This window comes from Bombina bombina, chromosome 6 (genome assembly GCF_027579735.1).
Source record: "Bombina bombina isolate aBomBom1 chromosome 6, aBomBom1.pri, whole genome shotgun sequence".
Classification (NCBI taxonomy): domain Eukaryota; kingdom Metazoa; phylum Chordata; class Amphibia; order Anura; family Bombinatoridae; genus Bombina; species Bombina bombina.
In genome coordinates, this window is record NC_069504.1 from 259,379,016 (window position 1) to 259,398,706 (window position 19,691).

The 19,691-nt window shown below is 43.5% G+C and overlaps 1 protein-coding gene across 7 annotated transcripts in view; it reads right to left on the reverse strand.

Moving 5' to 3' along the window:
• RAB3IP (RAB3A interacting protein) overlaps window positions 1–19,691 on the reverse strand; it is a 318,282-nt gene that overhangs the window by 82,525 nt on the left and 216,066 nt on the right. For all 7 annotated transcript variants that reach the window (XM_053716791.1, XM_053716793.1, XM_053716792.1 and 4 more), the window contains one exon: window positions 14,563–14,691. In XM_053716791.1, coding sequence (XP_053572766.1) covers window positions 14,563–14,691 — 129 coding nt within the window. The remainder of the gene's footprint in view (window positions 1–14,562; window positions 14,692–19,691) is intronic.

Below are 19,691 nucleotides of genomic sequence, written 5' to 3' on the forward strand. Positions count from 1 at the left end.
CAGCCGTTAATTGTTGCATAGTAAGGAGTATTAGCGCGCTAGATGTACTAGGGGCCTCCTGAGTGGGCAAGACTCGTGTAGACGAAGGAGGGAATGATGCAGTACCATGCTTACTCCCCTCACTTGAGGAATCATCTTGGGCATCATTGTCATTGTCACATAAATCACATTTATTTAAATGAATGGGAATTCTGGCTTCCCCACATTCAGAACACAGTCTATCTGGTAGTTCAGACATGTTAAACAGGCATAAACTTGATAACAAAGTACAAAAAACGTTTTAAAATAAAACCGTTACTGTCACTTTAAATTTTAAACTGAACACACTTTATTACTGCAATTGCGAAAAAACATGAAGGAATTGTTCAAAATTCACCAAATTTTCACCACAGTGTCTTAAAGCCTTAAAAGTATTGCACACCAAATTTGGAAGCTTTAACCCTTAAAATAACGGAACCGGAGCCGTTTTTAACTTTAACCCCTTTACAGTCCCTGGTATCTTGCTGAGACCCAACCAAGCCCAAAGGGGAATACGATACCAAATGACGCCTTCAGAAAGTCTTTTCTAAGTATCAGAGCTCCTCTCACATGCGACTGCATGTCATGCCTCTCAAAAACAAGTGCGCAACACCGGCGCGAAAATGAGGCTCTGCCTATGATTTGGGAAAGCCCCTAAAGGATAAGGTGTCTAAAACAGTGCCTGCCGATATTATTATATCAAAATACCCAGAATAAATGATTCCTCAAGGCTAAATATGTGTTAATAATGAATCGATTTAGCCCAGAAAAAGTCTACAGTCTTAATAAGCCCTTGTGAAGCCCTTATTTACGATCTTAATAAACATGGCTTACCGGATCCCATAGGGAAAATGACAGCTTCCAGCATTACATCGTCTTGTTAGAATGTGTCATACCTCAAGCAGCAAGAGACTGCTCACTGTTCCCCCAACTGAAGTTAATTGCTCTCAACAGTCCTGTGTGGAACAGCCATGGATTTTAGTGACGGTTGCTAAAATCATTTTCCTCATACAAACAGAAATCTTCATCTCTTTTCTGTTTCTGAGTAAATAGTACATACCAGCACTATTTCAAAATAACAAACTCTTGATTGAATAATAAAAACTACAGTTAAACACTAAAAAACTCTAAGCCATCTCCGTGGAGATGTTGCCTGTACAACGGCAAAGAGAATGACTGGGGTAGGCGGAGCCTAGGAGGGATCATGTGACCAGCTTTGCTGGGCTCTTTGCCATTTCCTGTTGGGGAAGAGAATATCCCACAAGTAAGGATGACGCCGTGGACCGGACACACCTATGTTGGAGAAACTCATTATATGCAAAACAGTCAAGTAACGAACTTAAACAGCAGCTCTAGGCTAGCATCAAATTTGAAACATGCTACACAATAATTTTACCGAAAATAACAGGCAAAAAAAAAAAAGGAAAAATTAAAAAGCAAAAAACAGAATTTATGTTTACCTGATAAATTTCTTTCTCCAACGGTGTGTCCGGTCCACGGCGTCATCCTTACTTGTGGGATATTCTCTTCCCCAACAGGAAATGGCAAAGAGCCCAGCAAAGCTGGTCACATGATCCCTCCTAGGCTCCGCCTACCCCAGTCATTCGACCGACGTTAAGGAGGAATATTAGCATAGGAGAAACCATATGGTACCGTGGTGACTGTAGTTAAAGAAAATAAATTATCAGACCTGATTAAAAAACCAGGGCGGGCCGTGGACCGGACACACCGTTGGAGAAAGAAATTTATCAGGTAAACATAAATTCTGTTTTCTCCAACATCGGTGTGTCCGGTCCACGGCGTCATCCTTACTTGTGGGAACCAATACCAAAGCTTTAGGACACGGATGAAGGGAGGGAGCAAATCAGGTCACCTAAATGGAAGGCACCACGGCTTGCAAAACCTTTCTCCCAAAAATAGCCTCAGAAGAAGCAAAAGTATCAAACTTGTAAAATTTGGTAAAAGTGTGCAGTGAAGACCAAGTCGCTGCCCTACATATCTGATCAACAGAAGCCTCGTTCTTGAAGGCCCATGTGGAAGCCACAGCCCTAGTGGAATGAGCTGTGATTCTTTCGGGAGGCTGCCGTCCGGCAGTCTCGTAAGCCAATCAGATGATGCTTTTAATCCAAAAAGAGAGAGAGGTAGAAGTTGCTTTTTGACCTCTCCTTTTACCTGAATAAACAACAAACAAGGAAGATGTTTGTCTAAAATCCTTTGTAGCATCTAAATAGAATTTTAGAGCGCGAACAACATCCAAATTGTGCAACAAACGTTCCTTCTTTGAAACTGGTTTCGGACACAGAGAAGGCACGATAATCTCCTGGTTAATGTTTTTGTTAGAAACAACTTTCGGAAGAAAACCAGGTTTAGTACGTAAAACCACCTTATCTGCATGGAACACCAGATAAGGAGGGGAACACTGCAGAGCAGATAATTCTGAAACTCTTCTAGCAGAAGAAATTGCAACTAAAAATAAAACTTTCCAAGATAATAACTTAATATCAACGGAATGTAAGGGTTCAAACGGAACCCCCTGAAGAACTGAAAGAACTAAATTGAGACTCCAAGGAGGAGTCAAAGGTTTGTAAACAGGCTTAATTCTAACCAAAGCCTGAACAAAGGCTTGAACATCTGGCACAGCTGCCAGCTTTTTGTGAAGTAACACCGACAAGGCAGAAATCTGTCCCTTCAGGGAACTTGCCGATAATCCTTTTTCCAATCCTTCTTGAAGGAAGGATAGAATCCTAGGAATCTTAACCTTGTCCCAAGGGAATCCTTTAGATTCACACCAACAGATATATTTTTTCCAAATTTTGTGGTAAATCTTTCTAGTTACCGGCTTTCTGGCCTGAACAAGAGTATCGATAACAGAATCTGAGAAACCTCGCTTCGATAAAATCAAGCGTTCAATCTCCAGGCAGTCAGCTGGAGTGAAACCAGATTCGGATGTTCGAACGGACCCTGAACAAGAAGGTCTCGTCTCAAAGGTAGCTTCCAAGGTGGAGCCGATGACATATTCACCAGATCTGCATACCAAGTCCTGCGTGGCCACGCAGGAGCTATCAAGATCACCGACGCCCTCTCCTGATTGATCCTGGCTACCAGCCTGGGAATGAGAGGAAACGGCGGAAACACATAAGCTAGTTTGAAGGTCCAAGGTGCTACTAGTGCATCCACTAGAGCCGCCTTGGGATCCCTGGATCTGGACCCGTAACAGGGAACTTTGAAGTTCTGACGAGAGGCCATCAGATCCATGTCTGGAATGCCCCACAGCTGAGTGACTAGGGCAAAGATTTCCGGATGGAGTTCCCACTCCCCCGGATGCAATGTCTGACGACTCAGAAAATCCGCTTCCCAATTTTCCACTCCCGGGATGTGGATAGCAGACAGGTGGCAGGAGTGAGACTCCGCCCATAGAATAATCTTGGTCACTTCCTCCATCGCTAGGGAACTCCTTGTTCCCCCCTGATGGTTGATGTACGCAACAGTCGTCATGTTGTCTGATTGAAATCGTATGAACTTGGTCCTTGCTAGCTGAGGCCAAGCCTTGAGAGCATTGAATATCGCTCTCAGTTCCAGAATATTTATCGGTAGAAGAGATTCTTCCCGAGACCAAAGACCCTGAGCTTTCAGGGATCCCCAGACCGCGCCCCAGCCCGTCAGACTGGCGTCGGTCGTGACAATGACCCACTCTGGTCTGCGGAATGTCATCCCTTGTGACAGGTTGTCCAGGGACAGCCACCAACGGAGTGAGTCTCTGGTCCTCTGATTTACTTGTATCTTTGGAGACAAGTCTGTATAGTCCCCATTCCACTGACTGAGCATGCACAGTTGTAATGGTCTTAGATGAATGCGCGCAAAAGGAACTATGTCCATTGCCGCTACCATCAACCCGATCACTTCCATGCACTGAGCTACGGAAGGAAGAGGAACGGAATGAAGAATCCGACAAGAGTCCAGAAGCTTTGTTATTCTGGCCTCTGTTAGAAAAATCCTCATTTCTGAGGAATCTATAATTGTTCCCAAGAAGGGAACCCTTGTTGACGGGGATAGAGAACTCTTTTCCACGTTCACTTTCCAGCCGTGAGATCTGAGAAAGGCCAGGACGATGTCCGTGTGAGCCTTTGCTCGAGGGAGGGACGACGCTTGAATCAGAATGTCGTCCAGGTAAGGTACTACTGCAATGCCCCTTGGTCTTAGCACCGCTAGAAGGGACCCTAGTACCTTTGTGAAAATCCTTGGAGCAGTGGCTAATCCGAAAGGAAGCGCCACGAACTGGTAATGTTTGTCCAGGAATGCAAACCTTAGGAACCGATGATGTTCCTTGTGGATAGGAATATGTAGATACGCATCCTTTAAATCCACCGTGGTCATGAATTGACCTTCCTGGATGGAAGGAAGGATAGTTCGAATGGTTTCCATCTTGAACGATGGGACCTTGAGAAATTTGTTTAAGATCTTGAGATCTAGGATTGGTCTGAACGTTCCCTCTTTTTTGGGAACTATGAACAGATTGGAGTAGAACCCCATCCCTTGTTCTCTTAATGGAACAGGATGAATCACTCCCATTTTTAACAGGTCTTCTACACAATGTAAGAACGCCTGTCTTTTTATGTGGTCTGAAGACAACTGAGACCTGTGGAACCTCCCCCTTGGGGGAAGTCCCTTGAATTCCAGAAGATAACCCTGGGAGACTATTTCTAGCGCCCAAGGATCCAGAACATCTCTTGCCCAAGCCTGAGCGAAGAGAGAGAGTCTGCCCCCCACCAGATCCGGTCCCGGATCGGGGGCCAATATTTCATGCTGTCTTGGTAGCAGTGGCAGGTTTCTTGGCCTGCTTTCCCTTGTTCCAGCCTTGCATTGGTCTCCAAGCTGGCTTGGCCTGAGAAGTATTACCCTCATGCTTAGAGGACGTAGCACCTTGGGCTGGTCCGTTTTTACGAAAGGGACGAAAATTAGGTCTATTTTTTGCCTTGAAAGGCCGATCCTGAGGAAGGGCGTGGCCCTTACCCCCAGTGATATCAGAGATAATCTCTTTCAAGTCAGGACCAAACAGCGTTTTCCCCTTGAAAGGAATGTTTAGTAGCTTGTTCTTGGAAGACGCATCAGCCGACCAAGATTTCAACCAAAGCGCTCTGCGCGCCACAATAGCAAACCCAGAATTCTTAGCCGCTAACTTAGCCAATTGCAAAGAGGCGTCTAGAGTGAAAGAATTAGCCAATTTGAGAGCATTGATTCTGTCCATAATCTCCTCATAAGGAGGAGAGTCACTATCGAGCACCTTAATCAGTTCATCAAACCAGAAATATGCGGCTGTAGTGACAGGGACAATGCATGAAATGGGTTGTAGAAGGTAACCCTGCTGAACAAACATCTTTTTAAGCAAACCTTCTAATTTTTTATCCATAGGATCTTTGAAAGCACAACTATCCTCTATGGGAATAGTGGTGCGTTTGTTTAAAGTAGAAACCGCTCCCTCGACCTTGGGGACTGACTGCCATAAGTCCTTTCTGGGGTCGACCATAGGAAACAATTTTTTAAATATGGGGGGAGGGACGAAAGGAATACCGGGCCTTTCCCATTCTTTATTAACAATGTCCGCCACCCGCTTGGGTATAGGAAAAGCTTCTGGGAGCCCCGGCACCTCTAGGAACTTGTCCATTTTACATAGTTTCTCTGGGATGACCAAATTTTCACAATCATCCAGAGTGGATAATACCTCCTTAAGCAAAATGCGGAGATGTTCCAATTTAAATTTAAATGTAATCACATCAGATTCAGCCTGCTGAGAAATGTTCCCTAAATCAGTAATTTCTCCCTCAGACAAAACCTCCCTGGCCCCCTCAGATTGGGTTAGGGGCCCTTCAGAGATATTAATATCAGCGCCGTCATGCTCTTCAGTAACTAAAACAGAGCATCCACGCTTACGCTGACAAGGGTTCATTTTGGCTAAAATGTTTTTGACAGAATTATCCATTACAGCCGTTAATTGTTGCATAGTAAGGAGTATTGGCGCGCTAGATGTACTAGGGGCCTCCTGAGTGGGCAAGACTCGTGTAGACGAAGGAGGGAATGATGCAGTACCATGCTTACTCCCCTCACTTGAGGAATCATCTTGGGCATCATTGTCATTATCACATAAATCACATTTATTTAAATGAATAGGAATTCTGGCTTCCCCACATTCAGAACACAGTCTATCTGGTAGTTCAGACATGTTAAACAGGCATAAACTTGATAAGAAAGTACAAAAAACGTTTTGAAATAAAACCGTTACTGTCACTTTAAATTTTAAACTGAACACACTTTATTACTGCAATTGCGAAAAAACATGAAGGAATTGTTCAAAATTCACCAAACTTTCACCACAGTGTCTTAAAGCCTTGAAAATATTGCACACCAATTTTGGAAGCTTTAACCCTTAAAATAACGGAACCGGAGCCGTTTTAAGCTTTAACCCCTTTACAGTCCCTGGTATCTGCTTTGCTGAGACCCAACCAAACCCAAAGGGGAATACGATACCAAATGACGCCTTCAGAAGTCTTTTATAAGTATCAGAGCTCCTCTCACATGCGACTGCATGCCATGCCTCTCAAAAACAAGTGCGCAACACCGGCGCGAAAATGAGACTCTGCCTATGCTTTGGGAAAGCCCCTAAAGAATAAGGTGTCTAAAACAGTGCCTGCCGATATTATTATATCAAAATACCCAGAATAAATGATTCCTCAAGGCTAAATAAGTGTTAATATCAATCGATTTAGCCCAAAAAAAGTCTACAGTCTAAATAAGCCCTTGTGAAGCCCTTATTTACAATCGTAATAAACATGGCTTACCGGATCCCATAGGGAAAATGACAGCTTCCAGCATTACATCGTCTTGTTAGAATGTGTCATACCTCAAGCAGCAAAGGACTGCAAACTGTTCCCCCAACTGAAGTTAATTGCTCTCAACAGTCCTGTGTGGAACAGCCATGGATTTTAGTTACGGTTGCTAAAATCATTTTCCTCATACAAACAGAATTCTTCATCTCTTTTCTGTTTCTGAGTAAATAGTACGTACCAGCACTATTTGAAAATAACAAACTCTTGATTGAATAATGAAAAACTACAGTTAAACACTAAAAAACTCTAAGCCATCTCCGTGGAGATGTTGCCTGTACAACGGCAAAGAGAATGACTGGGGTAGGCGGAGCCTAGGAGGGATCATGTGACCAGCTTTGCTGGGCTCTTTGCCATTTCCTGTTGGGGAAGAGAATATCCCACAAGTAAGGATGACGCCGTGGACCGGACACACCTATGTTGGAGAAATGGCCATTTTCGGCCGAAACGTTTCTGCGGCCGAAATTTCGGTGCATCCCTAATTTTTTAGGTTTATTTCAGAGTGTGTTCAAGGGGTTTACGGCTTAGGACGGCTACACCCAGGAAGGTTCTTCTGGACTGTCTCCAAAATGTAAAGAATATATTCACTCTGCTACTAATGAAATGTTAGTAATTCAGCCTTAAAAGGACAGTTCACCCAAAAATGTTTTCCCCTTTAAATTGTTCCCAATCATTTATTTTACCTGCTGGTGTGTCTTAAACTGATTGCAAGTAGCTCCTTTACCCCTAATTTGGCAACTGAAATAGCTGATTTAGCCTGTGGTATCCCAACCTATACTGAAAGTTTCTATACTGGAGTATAATCTATTGAATAGCCTAAGTAAACACAGCCAGCAGAAGAGATTATGCCCTCAGTGGGGGGCATGATAAGTAATAAAATGATAATTCTCCATTGTTCTCTCTAAGTATTGAGCTTTGGTTTTCTAGACAAATATAAGATAAGGAAGCAAGTTTGTGTACTTAAAAGTGATAACATAATGAGATCTGATATTACCTGAAGCTAAACCCATTGTAATAGGCTGTGGTTTAAAAGCACAAAACCAGCTACTTTATATACACAAATAAACCAAAAAATGCAATTTCTCATACGTTTTATACTCTGCAGCTGGTATAACAAGTCATTGAATATACATTCATATAAAAACAATTTTACAGTGTACTGTCCCTTTAAGCTATGAAGCTCAGAAGCATGCAAGGATTGGAAGGTGATCCTTATTTGGCATTTAGCTTGTCAGGGACCCTTAAGAGCCTTTTTAAAATCCTCATAGCTGATAGGGGTGCTTATGATTCTGAGGATTCTTTCTCAGAGTACAAACTTTCTGAGTATCAGCACCCTGCTACTGTGGCAGAAGATGTGCCCTTTAATTTTAGGCTTGAGCATATTGAGGAAGTTTTTTGCTCTAGTACTATTCCTATGCCTGATTCAGTTTCTGGAGTCATTTATAAGGGATGGCAGAAGTGAGGTATTCCTTTTGTTCTGTCTGCTAAATTCAAAAACATAAATTATGTTTACCTGATCATTTTATTTCCATTACTTGTGGGAATAAGAACCTGGCCACCAGGAGGAGGCAAAGACACCCTAGCCAAAGGCTTAAATACCTCCCCCACTTCCCTCATCCCCCAGTCATTCTGCCGAGGAAAGAAGGAACAGTAGGAGAAATATCAGGCTATAAATGGTGCCAGAAGAACAAAAATTAAATTTAGGGCTGCCCATCGGAGCAAAGGATGGAAGCCGTGGACTCTCCTCCCCTCGATGTAAATAAAATGATCATGTAAGCATAATTTATGTTTTCCATCTAAAGGGGAGGAGAGTCCACGGCCTCATTCACTACCTGTGGGAACAAATACCCAAGCTCTAGAGGACACAATGAAAAACGGGAGGGCAAAAAAATGTAGACCCTAATCTGAGGGACCACAGCCTGTAAAACCTTTCTCCCAAAAACAGCTTCCGCCGAAGCAAAAACGTCAAATTTGTAAAACTTTGTAAAGGTATGTAAGGAGGACCAGGTAGCCGCCTTACAAATTTGCTCCATAGAGGCCTCATTTTTAAAGGCCCAAGAAGAAGCCACAGCTCTAGTCGAATGAGTCGTGATCCTCTGAGGAGGCTTATGTCCCGCTGTCTCATAGGCCAAGCGAGTCATGCTCCTCAACCAAAAGGACAAAGAAGTAAAAGAGGCTTTTTGCCCCTTGCGCGCTTCCCTGCATACACCACAAAAAGATATGTAGATTGTCTGAATTCCTTTGTAGCTTGAAGATAAAACTTCAAGGCTCGAACCACGTCCAAATTATGAAGTAACCTCTCCTTAGGAGAAGAGGGGTTAGGACACAAAGAAGGAACTACTATTTCCTGATTGTTGTTACGGTTAGACACCTCCTTATAATAGATTCGACGAGTGAACGCTTCCTAGCCTGAACGAGCATCAATCACTCTCTCAGAAAACCCTCTCTTGGCCAAGACTAAGCGTTCAATCTCCAAGCAGTCAGCCTCAGATAATCTAGATTTTGATGTTGAAAGGGACCCTGTACCAACAGATCCCTGCAACAGGATAACCTCCATGGAGGAGAAGATGACATCCCCATCAGATCCGCAAAACACCTCCTCCGCGGCCACGACGGAGCAATCAGAATAGTCAAAGCTTGCTCCTGCTTGATTCGGGCCACTACATGAGGTAGAAGTGGCAACGGTGGAAAAATTTAACTAGGGTGAACCCCCCAAGGCACCACTAAGACATCTATCAGCTCTACCTGGGGATCCCTGGACGGTGACCCGTATCTGGGTAGCTTGCAATTGAGTCTGGACGCCATGAGGTCCATTTAAGGCGTCCCCCATCTGTGACAAATCCCTGCAAACACCTCGGGATGGAGAGACCATTCCCCCGGATGGAAGGATGGCCTGCTGAGGAAATCCACTTCCCAGTTGTCCACACCCGGAATGTGGATTGCTGAGAGCGAACAGTTATGAGACTCTGCCCATTCCAATATACGAGAAATCTCCCTCATTGCCAGAGAGCTTCTCGTCCCCCCCTGGTGGTTGATGTAAGCCACCAAGGTAATGTTGTCTGTCTGGAATCTGACGAAGCTGAACGACCCCAGTAGAGGCCACGCCTTCAGAGCAATATAGATCGCTCGAAGCTCCAGAATATTGATCGGAAGGAGAGACTCCTCTCAAGACCATTTTCCCTGTGCCATCCTGACACCCCAGACAGCTCCTTCCAGACTCGCGTCCGTGGTCACAATCTCCCAGGGCGGTCTCAGGAAGGACGACCCTTGGGACATTTGTTCCGGACGGATCCACCAAGAGAGGGATTCCCTCGTCCGATCGCCCAAAGAAATCAGTTGGGATAGGTCTGTATGATCGCCGTTCCACTGTCTTAACATGCATAACTGAAGAGGTCTGAGGTGGAACCTCGCGAATGGAATGACATCGATACTGGACACCATGAGCCCGATCACCTCCATACTCTGAGCCACCGAGGGGACTGGAGGAGGACTGAAGGGCAAGACAGGTGGATGCAATCGTCCTGTGTCACTGATCTATGAGAAATACCCTCATGGATACAGAATCTATTATAGTTCCCAGGAACTCCACCCTGTTGCTGGGAATCAGGGAGCTCTTTCCTGAGTTTATCTTCCAACCGTGGGATTGGAGCAAAAGAAGAAGAGCCCTCGAGTGATCCTCTGCGAGACTGAACAACGGCGCCTGGACTAGGATGTCGTCCAGATAGGGTGCCACAGCAATGCCTCTGGATCTGGCCACTGCAAGTAGCGCCCCCAGAACCTTTGTGAAGACTCTCGGGGTTGTCACTAGACCAAAGGGAAGGGCCACAACCTGGAAATGTTGATCCAGGAATGCAAATCTCAGGAACCTGAAGTGGTCCCTGTGGATTGGCACATGAAGGTAGGCATCCTTCAAGTCTATTGTCGTCATGAACTGACCCTCTTGAACTAGGGGCAGAATAGATTTGATAGCTTCCATTTTGAACGATGGAACAGCCAGAAATTAGTTTTAGGTCCAGAATCGGGCGGAACTTGCCCTCCTTCTTTGGGACCACGAAAAGGTTTGAATAGTACCCTAGACCCCCTTCTCCTGGGGGTACCGGTACAATTACTCAGAGGGAAGAGAGATCCCTCACACATTCCAGAAAGGCGTCTCTCTTTTCTGGTCTGGAAGACAGGCTTGACAGGAGGAATCTGCCCCTGGGCGGATGAGATCTGAACCCTATCCTGTATCCTTGGGTGACAACTTCCAGAAACCAAGGGTCCTGAAACATCATGCAACCAGGCTTCTGAGAAGAGATATAATCTGCCCTCCATACTTGGCCCGGAGACCGGTCGGGGGCCGCCCCTTCATGCCGGCTTTGTTTCGGTGGGCTTCTTGTTCTGCTTGGACTTATTCCAAGACTGGGCTGGTTTCCAAGCGCCCTTGGACTGATCCGCTTTTGTGGCGGGCTGTTGGCGTTGGGCCTTGTCCGCATGAAAGGGACGAAAAAGTAGATCCCTTAGGCTTAACCTTCTTATAATGCGGTAGGAAAGCACCCTTGCCTCCCGTAACCGTGGATATGATCACGTCCAATCCTGGACTGAACAGGATCTTTGCCTGAAATGGAAGGGATAGCAGTTTAGACTTAGAGGTCATGTCCGCAGACCACGACTTTAGCCACAGAGCCCTGAGGGCTAATACGGAAAAAAGTGACACCTTAGTTTTCAGGCGAATAATTTGCATATTGGCATCACAAATAAAAGAATTAGCGACCCTCAAAGCCTTAATTCTCTCCTGTATCTTGTCGAGGGGAGTCTCCCTCTCGACCATGTCAGACAGAGCTTTGCACCAATATGTTGCAGCTCCGGCAACCGCTGCTGCTGGCTGAAAAACAAACCCCGTATGTTGAAACATTTTTCTTAACATGTTCTGTAACTTTTTATCCATGGGCTCTTTAAACGACTAACTATCCTCAAGAGGAATCGTCGTCCGCTTTGCGAGCGTAGAGATAGCACCATCCACCTTAGGGACAGCCCCCCCGTAGCTAGAGCTCAGAGTGGAAAAGGAAGAACCTAATCTCTCCCATTCATTCTTAATAATGTTAGCCATCTTAACAGGAACCGGGAAGGTCTGAGGCACCACCCTGTCCTCATATACTTTATCAAGCTTAGGAATCAAAGGTTCCTCCGGTAGCTTTGGTTCCGGAACCTCGAGGGTAGCAAGCACTTGCTCCGGCAAAAAGCGCAAATTTTCCATCCTTATCCGAAAGTCAGGCTCCTCTGCAGTCGGAGCTTTAGATGACTCCAACCCAGAAGGAACGTCCTCCGAAGAGTCAGAGTCATCCTCATCAGCGGATAATCTTTCCGAAATATCCATTGGCGTAGATGACCCCTGGGTTGGATCGCCATAGTTTACCTTACGCTTGGCAGAACATGGTAAGGCACTAATCACCTTAGAGATCGCTGTTTGCAGTTGATCCACAAAATCTGACGGCCAACAGATCTCTCCCATAGGAGAAATAGTCATGCCCTAGGGCGCTGCATGTGTACTCTGAGATGAATGTAGGGAACGCACCTCATAGGACGGGGAACCCTCAGAGGTGGCCGGCTCAGTAGTACTAGACATCATATTCTTTCTAGATGTTGCAAGGCATCAAGGCAGGTGGAACACAGATGAGCAGGCGAATCTACCGGAACCTCCTCACAATAAACACAATTACTAGACTTAGTTAAAGAGGGAGTACCCACTAACGCGTCAGAGTACTCCATAGCTTGCGGCTTTATTACGAACTAGATATAAATATAAAAAATGGCACCCTTATAACCTCCAATGGCTGGGGCACTCACCACCTCCTATGACCCCGACGACAGAAACCGTTACATCTCCTGCACCGTCGGTCAAGCAAGGAATTTGTGTAGGCCACACCCGATCAGAAGGAATGCTTGCAGGATCGCCCCTGCACTAGGGAGAAAATGTGCCAAATCTGCTGCACAAATACTCCCAGAAGTGAAACTAAAGTCCACCCATTGCCAGAGCCTCATCTCACACATGTCGCAGCAATGACACAAACAATATTATGTATAATCCCCCTACCAGGGATATTAACCCTTGATTATCTAAAGATAAAAGGTATCACACTGTGACCCTGTCTTCTGCGTTATCATTATGTGTATAAAAAATGAAACTATCTTGCCAGAATCTATGCCGTGGAACAGGAACATGGCCTCTCAAGTGTGACAGTGTAGTAGCATCTCTCCTGACATTAACTTGAGTGTAGAAAGCAGAGAAACTCGTCAATGCTGATTGCTTATGGAGTTGTTAAAATGAGTCGGGATGGTTTTGCAGAAAGAATCTCCCTGCATCTCCGGACCCTAACTTTCACCCAAGCTCTCACTGAGAGGCTGACAGAACTACTTAAAACTCCAGTCCCATTCCAAAGAGTACTATCCTCCATAAGAGACTACTCCGAATCTCTCTGCCAACCTCCTGTGATGAAAGGCAAAGAATGACTGGGGGATGAGGAAAGTGGGGGAGGTATTTAAGCCTTTGGCTGGGGTGTCTGTGTCTCCTCCTGGTGGCCAGGTTCTTATTCCCACAAGTAATGAATGAGGCCGTGGGCTCTCCTCCCCTTTAGGATTGAAACTAATGTTCCCTTTTCCTTCTAATGCAGATATTTGGGAAACTATTACTAAGGTGAGTGCAGCTATTTCCACTCTTGCCAGGCATACTACTATTCCTTTGAAAGATAGTTCCTCTATTATGGATATTTTGGATAAACAACTTGAAGGTTTTCATATAAAGGAGAAAGTGTAGTAGCTTTATGTTGTGTCGGTATCGTCTGTGTAGCTGCTGCTACTGCTGTTTGTTGACGCAACCTTTCAGTGCTTCTGGAAAATCTACTTATGATGAGATAAATGGATTGCTTAAATCTAATGAGAAGTGCAAATAGTTTAATTTGTGATGCAGTTGTGGAAATGGTTTGCATGAATGCTAATAATGCTGCTTAGACTGTTTTGGTCAGACAAGCTTTATGGCTCAAATCTTGGTCTGCTCATATTGTTTCTGAATGCAGGTTATCCCTTCCCTTTCAGGGTAAAATCTAATTTGGGAAAATTTAACAACGGGTAATCTCTGCTAATTTTTTATATTTTGCTGCAACTACCATATGTAAAAAAGTTTCTTTATATTAAAAAGGTACAATTTGTTAAATATAAAATTTTCATATTTTGGGAAAAAACAAAACAAAGTGTAAGGTGTAAATCATACAGTTCATTCCAAAGGGAACTGGCACCTCAAAGGCACTCGCACTTACAGTACATTCATTTAAATAAATAAAAGCAAAGCCAACACACACTGTTCTCCATACCAAAGACTTTAGTGGGTTCCCAGAAGTTCACTAAATAATACAACGTTAAAAGTCTTCATTTAATTAAAACAAAGTCGTGTTACACACTTTATAACACTTACTGGCGAAAAACTAATTATACAAAATGCAGGCTGTGCAAAATAAAGCATTTGTGCAGGTACATAAATTACCTATTTAAACTACATTATGGAAAACCAAGTGTGATGCAGAATGTGGTCTGTAAAATGTAAATAATAAATATAAGTATATATTAAATATATGACTTGTATAGCTATATCGCACAACAAGCAATACAATGTAGTTACAAATTATACACTTACTTCACTTTTGGAGAATGCTAAACAGGGGCAAATGTCTTCCGCATAAATTCTTTCTAAAAATGGACATGTCCTTTCCATTGAAGGGTCTTCTTTCCATATTCTGAATTCATTATAAAGAGAATGATCAGGCTGTCAAATAAAAAATAAAAACAAATTCTCAGTCACATAAATGATCTTCCCATATAAATTCCTATATTTAAATGCAAAGTGACAGCACATATCTCCCATAATAATTCTTTACTTTTAACGCCCTATGGCCACCTGAGTTACAGAAAATTACTTTGCCAACCATTTTAAACACCACTGATACTATTAAGCACAAATGATCAACAAACACCCTCTCCTCAGTCCACATCCACAAACCAAAATCTCATTTGCCCTAATATAAAGAATTAAAGTGCCCCTGTGTATCCTTCAGAATTACTATATGTCCCCTACCTACTATTCATTTAATTTATTCTTACACCTGTTATTACATATATCTGTAAATGACTCTGTTAAAGCAAGAATATGTGTGAGAGAGATAAAGAGAAGGGGAAGGAGAGAGAGAGAAGGGGGGAGAGGAGGAGAGAGGGAGGGGAGGGAATGGGCGGAGAGATAGAGGGGACATAGAGGGCAGATAGAGTAAGAGGAGAGAGAGAGAGAGAGAGAGAGAGAAAGGGGGAATGTAAGAGACAGAGAATGGGAGAGAAATTGAACACTAATTAATATAGATCTTCAAAATTGCACTGTTGTGATATAGGGGTTTAGAAATGTTGTATTGTTATACTCACTTATTTTATATTTACATAGTTATTATACAGTTAATGTGTTTATAAAATTATATTCATGTTTATGCATGCTTTTATCACATTTTGGCAATTGCTTACTGTCTCAAAATCTCAGTAAAAAGCAGGGTGGATAAAAATCAATGATTTAAAAAAAAAAAATTTAATAAATCAGTGTTTTGATTTAAATAGGATGTTTTAAAAAATAAATGCTTTGAAGATAGTTTCTATTTAAGATACATTATATTTATTAAATTGTATAACTAAATGTAATAACTACAACAGAAGTAGTTGCTTCAATGGCTATTTCAAAATGTTGTATAATTTAAAAAAAATATATACATTGTATGAAAATATTTAAATGTAATCATTAGAAAATCATATATTTTTATGATATAGTAATATTTACAGGCACTTTACAAAAATGCATATTTCTACTAACCCAAGCTTACAGCTGCCGGAATTCAGCATTGCACAAGAACGCTATTTTGTGCTCTTGTGGAACGCCGCCCTCTGCCTGCGCACAGCCAATAACTAGCGGGCAGGAGCTGTAAATCTCCCAGGTAGGAGGAGACCAGGGGGATTCAAATTCTCCACCTAAGAGGTTAGGGAAGCACTGCTTCATAAATACGGACTGCAGGTTCTCTTGTGAGAACCTACAGTCATAAGGGGGGCGAAGCCTTTGGTAAAATCGACCCCTTTATCAACGTTATATTAACACTTGGTATTTTATAAAATCACTGCAGATACGTGCTCTATACTTTAACCTCCATAAATACACAATTAGGATAGTTATTGTTGTAGTATTATTTTGCTCATCTCGATTTATCACAATCATTTTTGCTATTGCTGATTGTACATTTCTGTATTTTGCTTAATTGTCACTATTGTTAAGACATTGCATTTTTATTTAGCATTTATAAACGCAATTATCTTATGCTAAATATAGTTTGCATGCTTCTCCCAAAAACAGCCTCGGACGAGGCAAAAGTATCAAATTTGTAAAAAGTGTGAAGAGACGACCAAGTTGCAGCCTTGCAAATTTGTTCAACAGAAGCATCATTTTTAAATGCCCATGAGGAAGCCACAGCCCTAGTAGAATGAGCCGTAATTCTATCAGGAGGCTGCTGTCCAGCAGTCTCATATGCAAAACGGATGATACTCTTCAGCCAGAAAGAGAGAGAGGTAGCCGTAGCTTTCTGACCCCTACGTTTCCCAGAAAAGACAACAAATAATGAAGATTGACGTAAATTCCTTTGTCGCCTGTAAGAAAAACTTCAGGGCACGGACCACGTCCAAGTTATGTAACAGACGCTCCTTCTTAAAAGAAGAATTAGGACACAATGAAGGAACAATAATTTCCTGATTAATATTTTTGTTGGAAACAACCTTAGGAAGAAAACCAGGTTTGGTACGTAACACTACCTTATCAGAATGAAAAATAAGGTAAGGAGAATCACATTGTAATGCTGAAAGCTCAAACTCTGCGAGCAGAAGAAATAGCAACCAAAAATAAAACTTTCCAAGATAACAACTTAATATCTATGGAATGCATAGGTTCGAACAGAACCCCTTGAAGAACATTAAGAACTAAATTCAAACTCCAAGGAGGAACAATAGGTCTAAACACAGGCCTGATTCTAGTCAGAGCCTGACAAAAAGATTGAACATCCGGAATATCTGCCAGACGTTTGTGTAGCAAAATAGACAAAGCAGAAATCTGTCCCTTTAAGGAACTTGCTGATAACCCTTTCTCCAATCCTTCTTGGAGAAAAGATAAAATCCTAATCTTACTCCATGAGTAGCCCTTGGATTTGCAACAATAAAGATATTTACGCCATATCTTATGGTAAATCCTTCTAGTAACAGGCTTACGAGCCTGGATCAAGGTATCAATGACCGAATCAGAGAACCCTCGCTTAGATAAAACCAAGAGTTCAATCTCCAAGCAGTCCGCTGCAGAGAAACTAGATTCGGATGATGGAAGGGTCCCTGAATGAGAAGGTCATGCCTCAATGGAAGCTTTCACGGTGGCAGAGAGGACATGTCCACCAGATCAGGATACCAAGTCCTGCAAGGCCACGCAGGAGCAATGAGAATCACCGTAGCCCTCTCCTGTTTGATCAGAGCAATCACCCGGGGAAGGAGAGCAAACGGTGGAAACACATAAGCAAGGTTGAACGACCAAGGCACTGCCAAGGCATCTATCAGTTCGGCCTGAGGATACCTGGACCTGGATCCGTATCTCGGGAGCTTGGCATTCTGACGAATCAGGGTGGCAAAAACCTCCGGATGGAGTTCCCATTCCCCCGGATGAAACGTCTGTCTGCTCAAAAAATCCGCTTCCCAGTTGTCCACTCCTGGCATGTAGATTGCTGACAGATAACAAGAGTGACCCTCCTCCCACCAAATTATCTTGGATACTTCGGTCATCGCTAAGGAACTCCTTGTTCCTCCCTGATGACTGATGTACACCACAGTCGTGATGTTGTCCGACTGAAAAAAGATGAATTTGGCCGAAGCCAACTGAGCCCAAGCCTGAAGCGCATTGAATATTGCTCTCAACTCCAGAATATTGATTGTAAGTAAAGACTCCGACAGAGTCCACACACCCTGAGCCTTCAGGGAATTCTAGACTGTCATCCGTTGTCACTATCACCCATGAGGGTCTGCGGAAGCACGTCCCTTGGGACAGATGATCCGGCAACAACCACCAAAGAAGAGTCTCCCTTGTCTCCTGATCCAGATCTATCTGAGGAGAAAAATTTGCATAATCTCCATTCCACTGTGAGCGTGCTCAGTTGTAGAGGTCTGAGATGAAAACGAGCAAACTGAATGATGTCCATTGCCGCCACCATCAATCCAATTACCTCCATGCACTGAGCCACTGATGGCCGAGGATTGGACTGAAGGGATCGGCATGTATTCAGAATCTTTAACTTTCAGACTTCCGTCAAAAAGATTTTCATGGATATAGAGTCTATTAGAGTTCCCAGGAAAGGAACCCTTGTCTGAGGAATTAGTGAACTCTTTTCTAGATTCACCTTCCACCCGTGAGTACTTAGAAAGGATAGAACAATGTCGGTATGAGACTTTGTCAGCTGATAAGACGACGCCTGGATCAGAATATCGTCCAGATAATGCGCCACTGCAATGCCCCGCGGTCTGAGAACCGCCAGCAGAGACCCTAGAACTTTCGTGAAGATCCTGGGTGCCGTGGCCAGCCCAAAAGGAAGGGCCATGAACTGAAAATGTTTGTCCAGTAAAGCAAACCTCAGGAACTGGTGATGATCTCTGTGGATAGGAATATGAAGGTATGCATCCTTTAAGTCCACAGTAGTCATATATTGACCCTCCTGGATCAATGGAAGAATTGTCCGAAAAGTCTCCATCTTGAAGGATGGAACTCTGAGAAACATGTTTACACTCTTGAGATCTAAAATGGGTCGGAACGTTCCCTCTTTTTTTGGAACCACAACAAAATTTGAGTAAAACCCCCGCCCCTGTTACTGTATTGGAACGGGACAAATTACTCCCATAGTGGAGAGGTCTTTTACACAACGTAAGAACGCCTCACTTTTTATCTGATCTACAGACAATCGTGAAAGAAGAAACCTTCCCCTTGGGAAGGAATTTTTTAACTCAAACTGATACCCTCGAGACAATTTCTAGTGTCCATGGATCCTAAACGTCTTATCCAAGCCTGGACAAAGAGAGAAAGTCTGCCCCTTCATGCTGTCTTGGGAGCAGCAGCAGGCTTCTTGGGTTGTTTACCCTTGTTCCAAGCCTGGTTGGGTCTCCAGGTGACTTTGGCTTTTTACTCAATTTCTCTGGTGGGACCACAATAGAGTCAGAGTCCAGAGTCACCAAAACCTCTTGCAGTAAAAGACGGAGGTGTTCAAGTTTAAATTCGAAGGACATGACGTCCGAATCTGTCGGGGGTAATGCACTTCCTGCGTCAGACAGTTCCCCCTCTGACAGGGCCTTCCTACCCCCCAATTCAGAGCCCTGTGAAGGTATATCGGAGATAGCCATTAAAGCATCAGAATTCGCAGGGGCCACATGGGCCTCTGACCTGCTGCGTTTGCCTTGTAACACTGGCAACTTAGATAAAACTTCTGTAAGAATGGATGACATAACTGCAGCCATATCCTGCAGAGTGAATGAAGTGGACGCGGTTGAGGTTGTGATGCTTGGGGAGAAATTTGTGGCATACCCTGAGTCTCATCAGTCTGAGAATCATCCTTAGACATACTTGCATTAAAGAAAATTTGTTCTTTACATTGTAAGGCCCTCTCAGTACATGAGGAAAAAAAAAAGGAATAGGGGGTTCCACATTGGCATCTAAACACATAGAACAGG